Consider the following 21606-nt stretch of genomic DNA (forward strand, 5'->3'; position numbering starts at 1 on the left):
GGGGCGCGGCTCATGTCCGGTCATGTGGTTTCCGCCGGGCTAGGGACTGTCTAGCTGCCCAGGTGTCTCTATGATCCTCGGCTCCGTCCTCTCCGCTACTACAGCTGAGCATGCGCAGGAGCCTAGCGTGCCATAGCAACCGGATCAGCGACTGTAGCAACCGTAATGGTGAGTGTGTGGAAAGGCGAAGCGGGGGAGCTGGCGGGGGGTAGTGGGGAGAGGCGCGAAGTGGCTGGCTGGAGTAACGGGGGGAGAGAGGAGGCGAGGCGGGATTGAGGTTGGGGTAGAGGGGACAAGAGGAGCCGAGGGAGCCAGTGGGCCTTGGCTATGGGAAGCGGAGGGAAGGGGTCAGCCCTGGGGAGCCTGGCTCGGCCATTGGCGCGTATGTCACTGAACGTGGCAATGCTGGGCCTGACTTTCCCCATGTCCCGACACAGAGAGGAGGAGCCATTGCCCCTCCTGTGTTCTCCATCCTGCCAGGAGCCCATCCGGCCCCCGCATAAGTTAGAGCAGTCTCAGGGCTGTTCTAACTTTTTGTCAGCTGCAACAGCTTCCTACAGGATGTTTTGCAGTCCAGAATAGCCAGAGCGCAACTTGCTATCGCCATTCCCCCTTTATCCCCGTCAGCTTCCTACAGTGGGGGCCGTGAGGGGTTTCTGGTGTTGAGTCAATCGCTTGGTAGCTGAGCCAATCCCTGAAGTGGTGTAAATGGGCCATAGGGCAACACATAAGCTGCCCCACTACCTAGGACCCTAGCGTTATTTCCTACAATTTTGAATGGTTGTTATAAACAAATAAATTGACAAACAAACAAAAAGAAGATTGTGTCTTGGACAGAGAGTTATTTCAGGGCTAGATCAGAATAGTGGGAGCGAATGATCTTATTCCACATCCTGGAGTTGCTTGAGTATCAGAAGTCACCATCATTAGACTGCTGAATTAATAGATATTATGAAGACTATAGTAAATACAGAATCCTCATTGACTAGCCTGATTATAGCTGCCTTTCCTATGAAATTCCATGTGATTTTATTTGACTGAAATAACAAAGAAGAATTAAATGTATAAAAATGAGGATGAACTGCCAGTTATCTAATTTTTTTCCCCTGGGAACATTGCCCTACATGGTTGAATTTTTGTAAATGTTCTATAAATTATCCCTTGTAATCATTCTTTTCATTGAGGGGGCAGAGCATGGATTATTTTACGTTTTTCCAGCCCCCTGTGTGTTTGTTGTTCTTGTTCCTGTAACATCAGTGTGAGCTGTCAAGGGTGACATTTTCAAGGCATGATCATTTGGCATAATCAGCAGTACAGCATTTTGATTACTTGACATTCCTTTCAGCAATCTAAACTCCTTTAGCCTGGGTCACTATAGGAAAACAGCCAATTCCCAGGTGAAGGTGCCTGGTAATGGGTTGGTTCATGTGAGATTTACAGCAAGGCCAGTTGGTCTACATGCCTGGGATAAGTGAAGCTTTCTAGTACCAAGGCAGGCAGGCCATGTTGGCATTCTTGTTGGAGTGAATTTGAATCCACTTCAAGAAACCCTGATCTCTGATCTGTGCTAACTAGAAGATCTATTTCCCTGCTTCTGGTTTTCATCCTCACCATCAAGCCAGGTATCAGTAGTGGGAGAGGCAGGACAGTTAGGGGTGCAAATCTGAAGAACTCAGGGAAGATACTAGTCCTTATCCTTAAATTATATCACATGGATTATTAAAAAAATCACTCAGGTTTTAGGCCCAGGTATGGACCAGAAACTGCACTAGTCATCTTTTAGTTTAATGGTGGGTGACAAAAAAGATCAAGGGTTCATGGTGATTTTATTATATCTGTTACCTCCCTTTGAACCAGTTATTATTATTATTTAATATTTATGTTGCATTAGTACTTGCATGCCGCAATTGAGTTGGGCTCCATTGTGTTAGGCATTGTACGAGCATATAATAAATGATAGATCACGTCCCAAAGAGCTGAAAATCTAAAAGCCATGTACTTTTATTGGCTCATCTCTGGTCCTTCACAAGGGTTGATAGAGTTGTGAGGGAACAAGGGCTACAGTGTTCTTAATATAAGAATGATTCTGAGCCCTATAATGTTTTTAGTGTTTGATCCAGCTAGTGTAGTGGAACAGATTACCCAGTGTCTCCAAGTGACTGGACATGGATAAAGGCTAGATGGCTGTAGCTTAACCTAGGTAAGATTGTGTTGATGTTGATAGGTTGGGGAAGCAACTGGAAGAGTTGGTGAGGTTTGTATCTGCCTCCCAAAATGAAGGAACGTGCCTGCCAGTTGAGAGACACGTTCAGAAACTTGGAATTTTGTTAGATCCTGGATCATTTGGACACTCCTTAGTTTTTAGTCATGTGTATGTTCTTTAATCTGGCAAAAAGCATGTGTACTTTCCTTTTGGATCTAGAGCTGCTGTTGTTATTATTATTATTTGTATTGCCATAGTGCCTAGGAGTCCTAGTCATGACCAGGACCCTGTTGTGCTAGGCTCTGTACAAACACAGAACAAAAAGATGGTCCCTGTTCCAAGGGTCTTACAATCTAAGCTTTCTACTATTATAGATGCTTTGCTACTTTGAGATTGCAGTAGGGTAATGTGCTCTGCATGGGGGTTAAATGATGGGACCATTCAAAAACTAAAGCTAGTGTGAATGGGATGACTCTTGCTGAGTGGAGCATTGAACATAGAATACATAAAACTAGTGTTCTCTGGTCTGTTTAGCTACCAGGAAATTTTCAGGTGGAAGTCAAAATGTTGGTTTTAATCTATAGAGTCCTAACTGGTTTGGGACTGGGTTACCTAAGAGACCACCTCTCTGTGTGCTATACAGTACAGTTATGATCAGCAATCTGGAGTCCTCTTGATTTTAAATTGAGGAAGCAGCTGACAGGCTGTTTCTTGTGAGAGAGCCTTGATTCCTCCCTCCTTCGTCCTGTACAGCCTTGATTTTTGAGAAAAACTTTTGGGGCATGCTACAAAATTTCTTTGTTCACCAGCATTAGAGTGGAAATAGGCAGAGGATTTAGTGGGTTTTTGCTATTCACTTCTAATTTGGTGATTGGGGTGTTGCAGTAAGGTATACCAAGTTTCTGCTGTTACTGTGGCTCAGTCCATTAAGTGAATTGTATAGTAGCTTTCACACTATTTTTAAATGAACACAGTGTGACTTTCAATAATTTGAGGTGCCTAGAAGCATAGGATAGCTGATGGAGAAATCAAAATAAAATAAGAAAATCTATTTAGGAAGGACAAAGTTTTCCTCAGAGTGTTTCAAAAAGGCCTGCTAAATTTCCAGATGGGAAAGCTCAATGATAAGTGTGCTCTACTAAGGGCATTGGGCCAAATTCATCACTAGTATAACTCCTTTGGCTTCAATAGAGATTCACCAGAGATGCAGAGACCTTGGTCCAGTATTCCAAGCCCAGTATTACCCATGCCTACAGAGAGCAGGCAAGATCAAGAAGATGATGTGCTTGGTCTCCAGGGGAAATTGTGCATGTAGGTATGTTCAAACTTACTGCACCACTTCTAAAATTACTATTAACTGACTCACTGAATGAAATGAAAAACAGCTTTTGAAAGGGAGTTCTTCATTTCTGCTTCTTAGGATCAGCTGTAGAAAGAAAGACTATGGAAAGAGTTGAAGGGGGGAAAACTAGCTTTGCAATGAACAATTCAGCCAAAAAATGTATAATGATTTTTCTTTTGATTTTTGTTTAGGCAAAAGCAACAACTATTAAAGAAGCTCTAGCCAGATGGGTGAGTACAAGAGAAGCATATGTGGTTGTCTCAGTGGTACTCTGTAGTCTATATCTCAGTTGTAAATAGGATGGCTTCATCCAGTTTGATAAATTCATTACAATAATGTAGAAAAAGTAATTTCCTTGAAACATCTGCCATTAAAAGAAGCTTAATGAAACAACATTTTATTAATAATAATTAATATTAATATTAATAAAATAAATTTCATTTGAACTCCTATGGGCTATTCCTATTAAATTGTCCTGACAACAAAAGCTCTGTCTATTTTAGTGTCTGGCATAACACTGCCAGATTATGCATTGACAGAAGATCTGATGCTACAAGGAGGTTTTCTCTGCAGGATGTTGTCTGATTTTCTCTGTCTAATTTCTCTGTTCAATTTTTATCATCTAATCAGAGTTTATCTCTAGCATAAAATAATCAAGGATGAAATCCTGGCTCTATTGAAGTCAATGAGAGTTTTGTCATTGACATAGTTAAGACAAGATTTCATCTAAAGAGTGCATGAAGCAAAAAGTCCCAGAAGTAACTTAAAAAAAAAGTCTGAATTCAAAACTAAGTCTCTGTTTAAAATATTGTAACAGTGTAAAAGTTAAAAATGATTTGCACCAGTATAGTCCATAAGTGTTTTTCCTCACATGTGCAAATCCATTGCATTATCTACTGTGCAAAGTTTAAATGAGCAACAAGTTTATTATATATTATTCTTTTTCAAGTAGACTTAGATCTCCATTTTTGGGATGTGTCTATGGACTAAGTGCCTGCAGACTAAGCCAGGAACCCTCTGGAAAGCTCTGTTTTTGGAGATCACTTAGTTGTGATATCAAGCAATGGTATGGAATAGTCCAGGGACCTGATTCAAAATCCATGGGAATTTTTTCACTGGCTTCAATGTGCTTTGGATCAGGGTATAGGTGTGACACACAATCTCAATTCTTTCCAGATTACAGAGCAGTTATTTACACTGTTTTTCTTTCTAGAAGATTCAGAGCTTGTTGTGGAGCATGCAGGCACAACCCAAGAATAGGATAATCGAGCTTTTTCAGCATGTTTGAATTTTCAGTTCATGATACTCCTTTTTCTTAAATATTCTCCTCCCTACTCCCAACCTGTGTCCTTGGGAGATGTGGTAGAATTTCATTCTGAGTCCCTCCTGGTTCCAGTCTGTTTCTCCTTTTACATAGGAGTTTATTTTGTATACAATATAATTTTTGTATACAATATAAACTCTTCAGAACAGGGACACTGTCAAAATAATAGCTAAGCACAGGAACATGATGACACTAAACTAGGGGGAGTGGTAGGTATCCTGGAAGGTAGGGATAGGATACAGAGTGACCTAGACAAATTGGAGGATTGGGCCAAAAGAAATCTGATGAGGTTCAACAAGGACAAGTGCAGAGTCCTGCACTTAGGACGGAAGAATCCCATGCACAGCTACAGACTGGGGACCGACAGGCTAGACAGCAGTTCTGCAGAAAAGGACCTGGGGGTTACAGTGGATAAGAAGCTGGATGTGAGTCAGCAGTGTGCCCTGGTTGCCAAGAAGGCTAATAGCATATTGGGCTGCATTAGTAGGAGCATTGCCAGCAGATCGCGGGAAGTGATTATTCCCCTCTATTCGGCATCAGTAAGGCCGCATTTGGAATATTGTGTCCAGTTTTGGGCCCCCCACTACAAAAAGGATGTGGACTAGTTGGAGAGAGTCCAGCGGAGGGCAACAAAAATAATTAGGGGACTGGAGCACCAGATTTATGAGGAGAGACTGAGGGGACTAGGTTTGTTTAGTCTGCAAAAGAGAAGGATGAGGGGGGATTTGATAGCAGCCTTTAACTACCTGAAAGGGGGTTCAAGGGAGGATGGAGGTAGGCTGTTCTCAGTGGAAGTAGATGACAGAACTAGGAGCAATGGTCTCAAGTTGCAGTGGGGGAGGTCTAGGTTGGATATTAGGAAAAAGGGTGGTGAAGCACTGGAATGGGTTACCCTAGGGAGGTGGTGGAATCTCCATCTTTAGAGGTTTTTAAGGTGTGGCTTGACAAAGCCTTGGCTGGGATGATTTAGCTGAGGTTAGTGTTGCTTTGAGCAGGGGGTTGGACTAGATGACCTCCTGAGGTCCCTTCCAACTGTAATTTTGTGGTGAGGGAGACCTATTTTTGCCCTTGCAGGTCCTGCACTCTCTTCAGCTACGCTGGTGGCATGACTGGGTGGGAGCAAGGAATTGGGGGGCGGGCCCGGTCCCACCCTCTACCCCGGGCCTCTGTGAAGAGTAGCCTCAAACTGCTTAGTCCATGAGAGCTACTACCTTCCCTGGGTCTCTTGTCCTCGGCACCCCCGCTGCTCGTGGTCCACTTCCTGGAATCCGGAGAGGAGGGCTTTTCTGCCTTCCTTGTCTTGAGTCTCTCTGTCTCTGTGATCCTCCCGTTTGGGTGAGGTCACCCCCCCACTCCTTCACTCAGCGGTCTGTGTGGCTGGGTCCTCCTTCAGGCCTCTGGGCCTACGACCATTGGCACGGCCCGGATGGCTTCTCCCTAACTCCCGTACCTTGGTGGTGTGGCAGCAACCGCAATAGCTCCAAGTTCTGTTCTGGCCTGGCCTGGCCCGGCCCTGCTCCGCTCCACTCCTTCTCTCAACTCCCTTTCAACCCCCCTGTCTGCCTGCAATGGAGGCTTTTAACTGCTGTGGCCAGCTCCTTAATTGGTCTCAGATGACCTAACTGACCTGGAGTAACCCTGGCTGGATTACCCAGGGAACAAGGATTTGTTGAGCCTGCAGCTGAGATTGTGGGGCCTACTTCTGTTCCCTTGTGCACTCACGCATCCGGGCAGAGTTTCTCTGGGCTGCGTCCGCCGGCTCCTTTGACACCTTCCGGGAGCAGTGGGTGCTGTCTGAGTCTCTCTGCTCGGTGTCCCATTCTGGTTCCCTCTGTTTGACCCTTTGACCCTCATGCCCCTTCCTGTTTTCTCATTTGTTGTCCCCCGCAAAAATCAGTTGAGTCCTGGATCTGGTGGTTCCTCCCCTCAGGTTGGGGGAGGGGCTGCGCCCGCCCACAGACCCTGCACTCAAATAGTAGCACCCTCCTATAACCATAAGGAATGGCCCTGTCACATCTTCTATGATTCTAACATTCTGAGACTGGACTCACATCACCATGGCAGCAACAGCAGAGACCTTTTACAGCGAACTGCGGGCTACAGCAGTAGAAGCGGGGAAAGAAAGAAAGAGACAGCCTGGGTTTTCTCCCACCCCAGGATCTGGCATGTGGACCCCATGGCCAATGCACCCTCCTGGAGGCACCAATGGGCCAGGCTTCCCCCTTCCGCCTACCCAACAGTCCTAGCACATGACCCAGAATCCCATTCCAACCTCTCAAGGCACCACATGGGCCTGGTGCTCCCCACAACTCCTGGAAGAGAGTCGGGGGAGAGAGCTGGGCTAGTCTATTCTCCTGCCCCCATGACCTACTCCAAAGATCTAGTACTTGGACCCAGTGGTTCTTCTTCCTCTGGAATAACTGCCTTCTTCTGCTTCTGGTACATAGTTAGTCCTGTAACTCAAGTGGTAGGCATCTGTGCTGCAGTGATGAAGGTCTGTGGTTCTGATGCTGATGGCATTTATAACATCTTGTTGCATATCATTAAACTTGTTTTTACCTTTTTCCTTAAAAAAATCAAACCCTAGGAAATTACATACAAAAAATTACATTAGAGGAACATTATTTAGGTTGCAAAGTCAAGCATTTGAAAGTTAAGAAATGCCAGTTTTATGGTTGCTCGCACAGCCTAAATCCAGACCCCTTGTTTGTATGCTTTATAATAGTCTTTAGTGACATGATCACATACTGTTTTCCCCCAGGACTCCTGCCTTATTCAGTGCACAGGATCAGACCTCCCAATAATCCTGGGTTTCACAGGACTGTCCTGCTTTGACCCCCAAAACCCTGGTCCTCGTTGAAGTGGCTTTAGTCCCATGGGGCTGGCTGGGCTCGGCATCCCTCTCTGGTTTGGGCCATCTGATCCTCTATCTCCATCTACAGTGGGGCAGACAGGTGAAACCTGAGTGGTGCTGCAACATCATGCACCAGGGGCCAGCTTGCAACACCAAGAGCGGGGAGCTAAGCCCAGACAGCCCCCTGGGACAGGAGCTGCAAGAGCTGCTGCTGCAGGATGAGTGCAGGGCAGGCTTACAGTGTAGCACACACCTTAGGGCTCCCACCCCCTTGGGGGCAGCACCTGTCCTGCTTTAGCTATTTCAAATGTTGTGAGATATGCAGGATGGATGCAAAAGGAAGCAGAATTAAGGCTGCACAGGCATCCATAAATCTGGCATTTCCTAACTTGAGTGCTTGACTTTGCAATGTCCCTTAATGTAGGTTTTTGTTGTTGTTGTTTATTTATTTAATTCTTTTGGTACCGAAAGTGATTGTTCCTCTCAGTTCACCGTTTTACCAATTTCATTATGCTTTGAGACTTACTGATATCAGATTATGTTTTGAGGCTTTTGTGCCTTACACTTAGACCTTTTGGCAGCTGATTTGTCAGTGGTCTGGAAACATGCATTCAGAGTTGGGTTTAGAGTGCCAGAACTATGAGGAGCCCAGATCAATATAGCTTAAGTCTGATTTCACCTGAAATTGACGTTTGGGATGGAGTGGGAAGGAGGTTTTCTACAACCTAGCATTGCTGTTAAGTATGTACTTTTGCTGTAACTGGCCCCTAATTCAGACTGAAATGAGTAGGTGAAAAGGGCAGAGCAGAAGAAGAGTTGCTAAGGGAAACAACTGAGTTTGCTGGAGACTTGAAATCCTGAATCTGATACAGGGATCCTCACTGTAAATTAAAAAAAAAATGAATTGATGCATCGATAAGCATTTTAATATCCTGGAAATAAGCCACTCTTCTCTTTCTTCTTTTTTTTCAAATTAAAAGGGTTTTTTTTGGGGTGTCATCCCTGTGAATTACACAGTTGAGTTAGGGTCTAGATTGCTGGAAGTGAGGTGTGATTCAGATGAACAACACCAGAAACAAAATAAACAAGATTAAAAAGCCTTTTTCTTCTGTTTTCTTGAAGAAGATTAGGGATAATTTTTTTAACAACTGCAGATTTCAGTCAATGTCTACTTTTTGCCCTGTTTCTTCCTTCTTCATTTTTCTTAGGAAGAGAAAAATGGCCAGAAGGCATCAGAGGCCAAGGAGGTGAAACTATATGCCCAGATTCCTCCTGTAGAGAAGATGGATGCATCTCTGTCCACACTTGTTAACTGCGAGTAAGTCCTGTTAACAAACAAGCAATCCTGGATATAGTCTATTTTTAATCATCACTTCTGTCTTTTCTGGTGTCTAGGCTTTCTCTCCCCTCACATATACTAACTGTAGGCAATGTGTCTCTTCAGTCCAACACTGCTCCTTTCTCCTAAGCTCTGTTCTTCCTCCCACAGAAACACACAGCTGTTCTTCTGTTTAGTAATATCACTCTCATTTGCCTGGGAAGACAGAACACCTAGTCCTCTCAGACATTAGCGCAGATTCTATGTTAATACCAATCCACTGAATAGCTGGTAGATGACACTAAAGTGAATCATTTCTGTCCCATGTCTGGAGTCCACCAGGCTGTGGAGGAGCAGGTGGTCCCTTTGAAAACTCCTGCATTCTTGTGGCTGCATAACCTCTTTGTGTAAAATTGTGAGCCAAAATATACAACACCACATCCAGATGTTCAGGCTTTCTCTAGGAACTGCTGTTCAGAAGTAAAAAGTCTTGAGGTTCAATCTCAATTTCATATGCTAATCATACTGAAATTTATTTGTTGCAATATTACCTTCTTAAAAGCATGATGACTGACTTGTCCTGAGGCCCTGGACAGGAGTAGGAACCCTAGTATTAGGGCCTAGGGCATCCATAACAGCTCATAGTGCTGCTGCTCCTAGCATCATTCTTGACCAAAATATCTCCAAGAGAAACACTGTAATGTTTGCTCCATATGAATGAGGAAGGAGGAGGACAAAATAGAGCGAACTGTTAGAATCAGAAAGAAAACGTTGGGAAATATTGTAACCTGTCTTTGGTTTGAGCCAGGCACAAAAAGGAGGATGCCACATATATGGCATAAAACTGGTGGTGGAATCCAAAAAAACCCCAAAATTTAAATCTTAGAGAGACGGGTGATTTGAGAAGAACAAGACTGTGCATGTATCCAGTGGGTTTGAAAGAAGATTAAATTGTGATTTCATTTTAACAAAGTATTATTTGTAAGAGAACCATCTTCTGATCCAATGATTCCTGTTGCACTGTTAATATAAGCTGTTAATTATTCTTGCTTTTAAAGGAAGTTGTCTCTCTCTACAAACTGCATTGAAAAAATCGCCAACTTGAACGGCCTAAGTAAGTGATATGTCAATGAATGATTGTGCTTATATTTTAGCTGCTTGGATTAGATATGTTCCATAACTTGTGACACATGGCCAGCTGCTGACATCTTGTTCTGATATCACCTTCCATTCCCTCCCTTCCAAATAAGTAAATAAACAAAGGGGACTCACCAGGAGGGTGGGAGACCTTGGTTCAAGTCACTGCTTCACATCAGGCAAAGTGGAGATTTGAACCCACATCTTCCCACATTCTGGCTGAGTGCTTTAACTGTCGGTCATTGGATATAAGCAGGCAGCGTTGCCTCCATTTTTCTTAAGAAAGAGCAGACGTGGTTGAGGCACATAACTCTATGAGAGGGTTCAGGGCTATAAATCCTGAGTGGAGGGGAGGTGGTTCCCTCCAGTCTGGACTTAGGTGCCTAGCTCCTATTGAGGGATGAGACTTAGGCCACGTTGAATCATTGAATTATGTTTTACTTAATGTCAGTATGACATTGGGGAAAACCTTACTTTGTGCAAATTTTGGGATTTTTGAGTACAAGAATATTAAAGGAGTAACATTTTCCCCAATTGTGGTAATTTCAGGTCACATCAATTCACCAGTTTTATATTTTAAGGTTTCAATAACTGAACAGATGCTCAAAAGGCCAATGCCAAGTGCTTTTGGAAAATATACCCATAGTTTCTAATCATAGTTTCAGAGAACATGAGGATGATTTGGCTAGATCAAAGGTTTTTTTCCATGGGATGGGGAGTTTGGGAATTTCAAGGTAACACGGTTCCAATAGGCTTCAGGTTTATTTTATTATGAATGGCATTTACTTTTTCCTTTCCAAAGATCTCCACCTAACCACCTTTTGACATTACACTCTATTGTATTCTTCTCACGAGAAAGTAACTTGGCCAGGACTTGCACAGACACTGGGATTTCATTAAGAATTCCAGTTGCACCTGAATTCCTTCATGAAAGCCCATCTTTTCCTCTTCTCTTCCACCCCCTTTATATAGGTCTTGTATCATCACAACCTTTCTTTACTTAGAGGTGTGACTGGCCAGGACAGGTCACTGTTGACCAACCCAAAGCCCATCCCAACCTCCAAACAACTGATGTGCTTTCTATGTAGCACTCATTGGTACTTGAGTGGAACATTCATTTGCCTCATCATTAAATAGTACATACTGTATTTCTCATCATTGTGCAAACAGGAGCAAAACAAGATCATTAGGCAATTAATGCCTAGTTCAAATGCAGACCATGAGAAAGGGCTTGAAATAACCATGGAAACTTATATCTAAAAAGACAGCTAGAAATGAAGTTTCACAAAAAGACCCTTTGTTTGTGATAGCTTCAGGTGTTCTGGCACATGACTAGAACAATTCATGGCTGAACAAGAATAGGCAATTTGAAACTAAATCTCATCAGAGTGGCTGTATTGCTACTAGAATCTCATAGGCCAAAATAGTTGACCTCTTTCTAATCAGACACTGGTTGCTATAGAGCAACATCAGGTACTGCCTCTTATTCAGGAATTGAGTCTGCCTCCTTAGTAGTGGTCCCAATTCCTCCTGGCCTGGGGAGTAAGATCAGGGTCAACAATTTAATCTTGCTTCATGCATATGAGCAGTAGAACACTAGTATTGCAGCCTGTTTTGGTCAATACCTACCTGAACTGGATCTGAACAGTCAGCATACAGATTAAAAACTTTACATTACCCATTCTTGAGCCATCCATTCCACCCATTCATTACAATCTGTATATAGAACAGTATGTAGTTTGCTTCTGGTATGTCTTTCTTCCTTAACATAGTCTGTTCAAAATATAAAGCTCTCTTGTATGTGGTATACAGGATGTTGTCAGATTTCCAACAGCTTTTAACAGTTTAAGCACAAGTCATTTATTAATAAGAAGCTCTTTTCTCTCTGTTGCAGAAAACTTGCGGATTCTTTCATTGGGGAGAAACAACATAAAGAATCTCAATGGGCTGGTATGTCCCTTTTTGTAGTTTAAATTTATTAAATTTAGCAATGAGGTGCTATGTAGTTCTTTCATCCAGGCATAGGGGACGAGTGATTTCCCTACCCTTGCATCTTTCTTCACACTATTCAACCTTACTGCCTAACTATTTCTTTTGTTTTCTTCTTTTGTCATCTTTGCACCTTTTTACATGATGCTTAAAGCAGTCTCCCATTTCCCTTGTGCTAGTCAACCACCTTCTTCATCGAAATCTCTCCTTATAATGCCCTCCTTCTTTGCAGACTTTAAATGCTAATCCATCAAATAAAATATTTAAATCCTCCAATAAGCTTAATAAAGATGCAACATTTTTCTTTTTAAATATGCATTGCTGTTACCCTTTTTGTCTCAACTAGCCAACTTTTCCAGACCCCTTTGCTGTTGTCTTTTGTTGTTTTTCTAACTTGGGATGTGATCTTGTAGGAGTTGTGTGTGGAGGGCCTTACAACTTGAGGATTCTGCACACAGAATTGGGCCCTTAGATTGTAAAATCCACTAGTAGAAAACCTGCATTTTATATGTATGTAAAGCACCATAAACTCCAGTGGCATTATGTGAATTATAATTTCTGCTGCCTTTGCTTACATGAATATCATCTCCCTCCACAAGGTGCTTTTAGTATTGTGGTCAATCACTGCACACGTTGGCCTGCTTGTAAATCACAGTGTGACTCTACTCATCCCAGGGGTGATTGGCACTCTGAACAATGGTATAAAAGGCATGTTGCAGAGAGGCAGGGTTAGAAATACAGAAAACAAGACAAAAATCTAGAGGAGACGAAGCAGATCAGAGTCAATTTTATTACATCTGTGGTAAGACGTCTATACAATTAAAACCAAAAAAATAAAGGAAAGAGTTTGTTCTTCTTCAAGAGCCTCTGTGCATTCCTGCTTGCAGGATATGGCTTTTCAAGACAGTTCCTCAGCTCCGTACCAGGGCTGCTGCATCCCACAGGTGTGAATGCACAGAGGCGACTCTCAAAGAACAACAGTTACTGGTAAGTAAGCTCTCTTTCTACTCTTGCTGGAGGATTGCTGAGGACAGAAAGTTCAATTAGAAACCTGCAGATATAAGCGTGCACTTGTCTGAAACTGTGTAATCTCTTATATTACATACTAAACCCTCTAAAACGATTGGTGAACTGCAGTCAGTTAGCACTATAGAACTGTCCACATGTAGCTAAATTAACTCCTTTCTTGACTCTCCATATGCCTTGAGTAGAGAACTCTGCTGTGCTCAGAGGTTCAGTTTATCTTGCTAGTGTCTTTATATTTTTTTCTAAACAAGCTGAGAAATTTATTTGAAAACTTTGGGTTTTTCTTTCCTTGAAACTTTGGTCATCCAAAATTAGGAACCTGCTTAAAAGAAAACAAAGAATATTAAAGGATATAGTTTCTGTTTGTTGTGTGACATAGTGTCTGGAGGGGAGCAGAGATAATCTGGGAAATATAGGAAGACTTACTCTCACTTGTCTGAGACGTATCATCATTTTCCAGGAGGCAGTTGGGGATACATTAGAGGAGCTGTGGATCTCATACAACTTAATCGAGAAGCTGAAGGGCATCCATGTCATGAAGAAGCTGAAGATTCTCTATATGTCCAATAATTTGGTGAAAGATTGGGGTAAGCCAGGGCTCCTAGTTTCTCCTCTTCAATTTCTTACTGACTGTGGTGGGTATGCACCAGCTGAGACAACTTGGGTCAAAGTGGGGAAACTGGCTTCTAAGGTTCTGAGAGGGCAAGTTTAGCATTGAGCCTGCAGAGATGAACAAGCTCTTCTGATACCTGCTCATACTAGAGAATTTTAAAAAATGGAGAAAATCTGGTTATTTGACTTCTGTGTCATGTGGGGTTTGTTCTTTAAACTATGTATCTCACCCATTGCTTGTATCACATACCACCTGCACTCTTCATCCTGGTACCCAATTCATACCCAATAAAGCCATATCCTTCCTCATTTTAAAAACATCCTGGCTGTGTCTGTATTGAAAGGCAGCCTTGGTGCAGATGTGCTTTTTGTATTTCGCAGTCTATTTCTGACATTCTTCTTTTGTGGTTGCAGCAGAGTTTGTGAGACTGGCAGACTTGCCATTACTGGAGGATCTGGTGTTTGTGGGCAATCCACTGGAAGAGAAATACTCTGCCGATCAGCAGAGCAGCTGGGTCGAGGAAGCAACCAAACGAGTGCCCAGGCTGAGAAAACTAGATGGTGAGCTTTAGGCACCAGCTGGGTGGCATTTCGTATACAAGATCTTTTGCTTAGTGGAATGAGAACACTAGGTATTGGCTCAGCACCTCTAAAGTACAACCATGAGATCTGGGGGAGGGGTGGGAACCAACTCAATGAGCAGAATTCTTTATTTTTCCTTTCAACACTTACTCTAATTAATGTTTACCTCTGCACAAGCTAAAATATCCAGCCATATCCTCAACTTCTCCTGAGGGTAGGTTTTCAAGTGTTTGAAAGGGAGTGAGAGCTGCAGAACTCCTCTGAATTCAGCTTCAGTCTTCAAAATGACTTCATTTACGACAGGTCTAATTTGAAACAGCCTTTATCATGTTGCATCGGAGAGGATCTTGCTCTGATGTGTTGAAGTACTATCTATTCAAAGTAGGCCTAACAGCATAACTTAGAGGTGAATTGAAATGTGTTTTGGTTTTTTGATAGAAAATACTGATTACGATTTTAAATCTCTTGTGGAATTCACATGTCTTAATGATGAGACCCCAATAATTTAAGTGGATTTGTCTCCTAACACCCATGTTCAGGGTTCTGGGTTTCCTTACAAGAGATGGTGAGAGAGAAAATACCTAGATCATAGCAATGCAGTATGTCCTTTACCTTGCTTCCAGGGTTAGGGATGTCATCAACTCTTTCAGGGGAAACACAGCATTCCAAGCTCATGTCCTGGCAGGTAATAAAAGGGGAAATGATTTTCAAATATTTTGTTTTTAAACTTATTTAATATTTTATATTAATGGCTGACAATCATAAACCTTTCTGGTATTTATTAAAAATGTATTTCATTTCTCCTTTAAGGCAAATCTAAAGACTTCTCAGTTTGAATGACTCTAAAGGAAGAAGGGTTGGTTGGGTAATAGTGGACAACATGAGGGAGAAGTGGGTAGGACCAGTAGAATTAATGAAGAGCCAAAGCAGAGCTGGGAGGTGAGTGGTGGGGAGGAAGCAGCAGTAGGAAAGGCAGGCAAATGGGTGAAGAGCACGGTATCGGTGGAGGGAGCAGAGGCTGAGAAGTCAGAGCCTGAATGATTGAAGAGATGGGAGGAAAGATAACACTAAGACATGGCTACAAGTGCTGCAGAAGAGCAAGCTTTGTGTGGAAAGAGTAGACAGCTGAACAGAAGCATGTGTTTATATGATCAAAGGGGTAATCCTGGTTTACATGATGACATTAGTGCATTAAAGGGGCATACACCAAGGTTTAAGAGTTAATCAGTGTTTCTCATACCCTGACATCATGAGATAATATACCTCCAAGAAGAAACTCTCCTCTTGGGATGGTTGCATTGTGGTGTCGCAACACAAACACTGTGCTTCCTCCAGTGAGGCAGAACACTATCCACTCATTATTGGTAGGCTATGCTCTAATATACTATAGTCCTTGCTACTCAAGAAAAGGGAGCAATATCATAGAAGAGAGCTCTTAAGTTGAGGTCTGGTGTAGTGAAGGGAGAACCCACAGTTAGAATCAGGAAGGGAGGGGGATACTTAGATACATGGGAAGCTTGATTTGTTGTCTTCAGTTAAAAAGCAGTGGCAAAACACGGTTTTGCTGGTGGTAGTTTAAACTCTTTCTTGGTTCTTGTCTACAGTCCTAGCTGGCTAGCATTAGTGGACACTGCATCAGTGAGTCTTAGCAGACCTTTTTTCTCTCTGTTTTAGGTGTCCCAGTTATTAAACAAGAAGAAGGTGAAGAAGGAGAAAACTAACAACTCTTGTTTGGTATTATATTATTTAAGTTTCTCCAGAGCAATTCAGCACACAAAGCTTTTGTATAAATGTTTGTTTCGAAGAAAATCTTTGGGCAATTTTTTTTAACTAACATCTCCATACTCTCCTTTCCTTACCCAAAGACTTACTTACCAAAACATGGGACACTAACTTTGTACATTTCATGTTCTCTTCTGGGGGAACTATTGAAACTGAAGTTGTCTTGTTTGATTAATTTAATAAGAGACCTTAACTAAAACTACATACTGATTTTTATCCCTGATTAGTGATGCTTGCAGATCTGGCTTTCTGGTTATGATAGAACAGTTTTTCTTGTTAACCGTCTGTGCAGTTGAACTTTGGGTTTCTTTTATCATTTGAAACAGGGAGACTAAAACAGCAGTGTTATGTTTTACAGACTCTTTGTAGGCCATGCTTTTTGTTATTTTTTAATACTGTCACAAACAGTTACTAACTGTAACGTGGTTCTTGGAGATGTGATGCAGATGTGTATTTCACTTAGGTATGTGCACACCAGAGCCAGAGCCTTATGCCTAGCAGTACCCGTCGAGGGGCAGCACTCATGTGTTATGGCTATGGGCCCTCTCCTGACGATCTGAGGCAGAGCCACCCTGACCTCTCTCAATTCCTTCACACCAAAAGCCTATGAGAGGAGACTCCGATGCAAAGGGAATGGAGGGTGGGTCAGAGAATACACATCTGCATCACATCTCGAAGAACTACAGTTACAGTAACTAACCGTTTCTTCTTCTTCTTCTTCTTCAAGTAGATGCAGACATGTATTACACTGACTCCCAAGCAAACACCCTATTTCCGCTTTGGAAGATGCAGTGATAGCATAATGGTCTGTAAACGTATGTATGACAACCACAGGACCACTCTGCAAATGTCCAGTATGGAAATGTCACTGAAGAATGTTATTGACATTGCTTGTGGTCCCATAGAGTGAGCCCATATCTGCTGAGGAGGTGTAGCCCACGCTATCTCACATGCAGTCTTGATACAGGATGTTATCCATCTAGAGATGGTCTGTGTTGAGACTGCTTGCCCTTCATGCGAGCTGCAGGTGACATGAACAGGTGAGGTGAAGCATGAAATGGTTTAGTCCTGTCACAATAAAAGAGTATCACCTGACAGCCAGAGTATGGAGGCACTGTTTTTCCAGTGAAGAGTGCGGCTTAGGAAAAAACACAGACAATGAGAAGGAACTGAAGGGGTTTGGGGCAGTGCTGCCTCATAAAGCCAGGGGAGGGGTCACAGCCACGAGGCACACGCACTGCCCTCTATAGGTACTGCTAGGCAAAAGTCTCCAGCTCTAAGGTGGTAGGCACACACACACTGAAGTGGAATACAAGTCTGCATCTACTTGAAGAAGAACACTTCAAGTATATGTGAGGCTGCCTTTTCTGCCCTTCAGAGCCGTGGCAGTTATCAGTAGGCCTGGTAGTTGTCATGGACTCGTGTTAGAAAAGGCAATAGTCTAATTATCTCCTGTCATTAGCAGCAAATTTATAACTGATCATCTTGAATTGCACTGGAACACAACACTTCAGTACTGAGAAGGCCACGACTACCTTTTTATATATTTATTTGTTTTTTAAAATGAAGCAGTGGAAACTCTTGGCATACTTTCTGGTGGAGTTTAAATACTGATTGGCTTTTTCTTTACATTGTTATAAGAAATTAAGCACTTTAGATTTGAATACATAGACTTTTATTAGCCAATAGCTGGCTTGTGGTACTAACCTGAGCATGACTTTTTTAGCTGGCTGATGAATAGTGTCCTTCACAGCGCTGGAATATTCTACCAAGCTAAGGAGGTTGATAACTGTTCAGAAATGAACAAATGTACAAAAGAGCTGGACTTGAGGGTATTTTTATAAGCTTTGATTGCACAGTGCTTATTTGTTTCTAAAGCACAGATGTAGGCAGTTGATTAAAAGGTCTAGGTAGCTGCTGGGGAAAGGACATACAAAATTAGAAGTATGAACTAGAAAATAACTACTGATAAAGAGTTAAATTGCTTTGCCCCAGGGTGACATCTTAGAGAAGTCCCCACATGTGATAAGTAAATCTCTTAAGTGAATCTCATGCATGAAACGATGGTTAGAGAAAGCACTTGAATACATTGTAGGGGAAAAATCACCACTGACCCTTGACAAAATGACTTAGAGACCTTTTTCCAGCTCAGATTGCTAAGGTTCTGGGTTTACTTTCCAATTCTTGATACCATCTCAAATTAAAATGGCAGCAATGAGCGTAGGGCTGGATGAGGAGCAGAAGGAGTGGGAGAGAAGCAGAACCTCACTTGTAATTTGTCATGTGTTCCTAAGGCTGTGGTTGGGTTTTTGGATCCAGGGTCAAAGATGGGAAAGTAGTGATGCCGTTGGCCCCAGGCAACAGCAGTATTCAGCTCCTGTTATGACAGGCAGTACCATTACTTTTCCCCAGTCTAGTGCTGGTAGAATGCCAGCTCTGACAATCAATTTCTAAGTGAACAGTGTGAAGCAGAAGACTATAGGCAAAGCAATTCAATGCTATTAACTTCTTTATAGTTACTGTGTACATTCCTCCAGGAATATGTACACCATATATGAATTACCCATTCATTGCAGATAAAAGCTCCTGAAATTAGATTTGACTATTCTTTCTTTTTAATGAGCAGATGCAGAAAGTCCTCTGCCTTTGACATTCTTCACCTAAGATAAAGCCTTTCCAGACAGCCTGTTGTGCTGCCTTGAATGCATTCTGTCTCTATTCTCAGTTTAATCTCTATCATCCCAGGGGTCCTGTTATCTTATAGCCAACGTGCCCTTCAAAAATAATTTTCTAAGATTGCAGTCTCTACTGGTGATCAAGACAAAAGCGTACTGACCATAGACAATACTGGTGTGAGATGGGTGAAGTTGGAAAATTTGTGGACAGCTAACTGTTGTCGACAGGCTTGTCATTTAGGTCCCATTCAGCACTAAATTCATTCAGAGAAAGCATTCCTTCAGGCCCCTCATTCATACACTGAGCTTTGATGCTGCCTCTGGCGTAGTCATGTAATGCTATTGCCTTCTGCTTTCTGTCTCCTTCAAACAATAGTGCATTAGCCCAGGAGGGGAAACAGCAACTCCAAATAGTTGAAAATAGCTCTAATACACATTTGAGAAAAATGCTATATTATTGGCTGTGAGTATGGCCCTGGTCAGAACAGTGGGCACAGAAGTATCCATTTGGCTATGTAATTTTATTTAAGCATTCACCACTTGCATGAGACTAGCTGTAGCCTCTTACCTTCCTTTTTGATGGACCAAGGGAGGGTATAAAAAACACTTTCCAATGTTACCCACGTTCCTCCTGGTTGATTTTTCTCCATGTAGAGTCTTTGGAGAGAGTAAGTACACAGGCAGACTTTCCCAAGGCAGCTGCAGTACAGCATTGGAGAAAAGAATGGAATGGGGGGGCAGTGGGAATTAGCACAAAACAATGATACACCGAAAAGAGTTGAGGAATAAGCCAGAATGATTCATAAAGTGCAATTCCTGCCACCTCTGTCATCTTAAACATTAACAGTAGCTACAGCAGAGGCCAAGAGCAGCGCTTACAATCATTATGGCATTGATAGAATTGTGCGTTCTTTTGGCTCTCTGTGTGATAGGGTGTCTTTTCAGGACAAACTTTCCAAAGGCCTTTTTGTGGGGTTACTTTATGAGTATAATGTGACTTCATTGTGATGGGGTTGAGTATCCAATCGCATTGACTATAGCCACACTAAAGTATATTTTACAACAGAAAATTTAGCCTGTAATAAATATGAAATGGTCATTTAGCTGGGGAGGGGGGGGAATTAACATCCTTTCGGACAAGGCAAGCACTGAAATGTCAGACTTAAAGAAAGTTTGCTAAGGAATGAGCAGAAGGGGTTTCCTTTACTGGCAGCTGAAAAAGTATTTACCAAAATCTGATTCCCCGCCCCCCCCCCCAATGGAGGGAAAGCTGAGCTAAAATCTTGCCCAGCTTAATGGATTACGGTTACTCTTATGAACAAATAAAAAGCAGCTGCCTCACCAAACTTTACCTTTGCAAAATAAAGAGCGGGGAGGAGGGAGGGCGCATTAAGAATTTTTTAAAGGAAGATTTGCACTTTAAAAATTATGCACTGGATGTTGGTGGAAAGTACTCGCAGTATGGCAGATATGTAGCTATAAGGAAAAGGGCATACCAGTTAGGAGCCTAAATACCTTTCAGAATCTGGGCCTAGCAGAGTAAGTTGTTGAAAGGATTTCCTTGATCTTCCATGTCTCACCACATCCATTATGATACCTAGCACATAGTGACTTATTTGATAATGGGTGAAAGAAGCACCCATGTAAAATTCTCAAGCCATGTGGAATCCTGCTCTCCCCCACTGCAAACATAGTGGGAGTCTCTCCCCACACCTCCCCACCTTTTTTCTTACATAGAAATTTACAACATTAAAACTGAGTGACGGCAAATGGATGGATGTTTATATGTTTGCCAACATGTTTGTTTGTCTACAAGCAGCCAGTGCATTCAGTGATGACACTGAAAACTGTTGCTAGAATGTGAGAGGGGACCTTAAAAGCCAGCAATGCTCAGTCTGTCTGTGGTTCACTCAGGTTACACTAGAGATACTTGTGACTAGCACAAGCTGCTGCACTTACCAGCACAGCCACAGTGCTATTTTTAGCACACTAGCTTGAGCAGCACCCAGCTGCGCTGCAGACATATCTGAGAAGTCTCCACTTCTAGAACAAAATCCAAATGGGAGAGCAGTTTTAACACCTAGGTTGTTGGTTATCTTTTATACAGTAATTTTGTAGCATGACCAAATTGTTAAACTTGCTGTGTATTAAGTTATTTAGGCCTAAGTTCTAAATGTTACTTTGTGAATTGTGTTTATAAATAGTAATAAATGTTATTTTATAAAGACAAAGTGCCTAGCTGTTGTGTGTGATGAGGAGCAATACTTAGGCTTAAGGACAAAGCATAGAACCTTATGACTTACATCCATTTTTGCTCACTTCCCTGTCCTAGCTTTACAGTAGAAGGCTAAGGTGAAATGGTGTTACAAACAGTAAAGGAAGGAGAATTAAGAGTAATAGAATGTGACTTGGGCCAAATCCCACTAACCCATTACTGGTTCCCTTTTCACATAAAAAGCCTCTGTTTAATATTCTGAAAAGATTGGAAAATTGTCTGTAAAGTTTACAGAGCTTTAGTGTGTTTCTTTACATTTATACTGTCTTAGTGACTCTTGCAAAACCAAACTTCACATTTGACCATTACCTCAAATTTCTTTTTAAGGTCTTGGCAAACCTTTTCTAGTGTAGACAAGATAGCTATAGCAACAAATAGTTATACTGACAAAAACAGCTTCTGGACTATGGGTTTTGATGGTATAAAAATATCATTTAAAAAATTGTATCATTAACAATTGCAACATTACTATTTTTAACAAAATTTT

At 42.1% G+C, this 21606-nt stretch overlaps 1 protein-coding gene across 1 annotated transcript; it reads left to right on the forward strand.

Moving 5' to 3' along the window:
* Window positions 1-16196, forward strand: DNAL1 (dynein axonemal light chain 1). The gene is made up of 8 exons (XM_067557877.1): window positions 1-168; window positions 3737-3775; window positions 8932-9041; window positions 10100-10155; window positions 12073-12128; window positions 13654-13780; window positions 14220-14366; window positions 16062-16196. Exons 1-8 carry the CDS (start codon window positions 166-168, stop codon window positions 16106-16108), a joined length of 585 nt encoding a protein of 194 aa, XP_067413978.1. The 5' UTR covers window positions 1-165; the 3' UTR covers window positions 16109-16196.
* Window positions 16197-21606: the final 5410 nt, after the last annotated feature.

Source organism: Emydura macquarii, unplaced genomic scaffold (genome assembly GCF_026122565.2).
Source record: "Emydura macquarii macquarii isolate MOO-44397 ecotype Brisbane River unplaced genomic scaffold, CSIRO-AGI_Emac_v2 contig_1876, whole genome shotgun sequence".
In the NCBI taxonomy this organism is placed as follows: domain Eukaryota; kingdom Metazoa; phylum Chordata; order Testudines; family Chelidae; genus Emydura; species Emydura macquarii.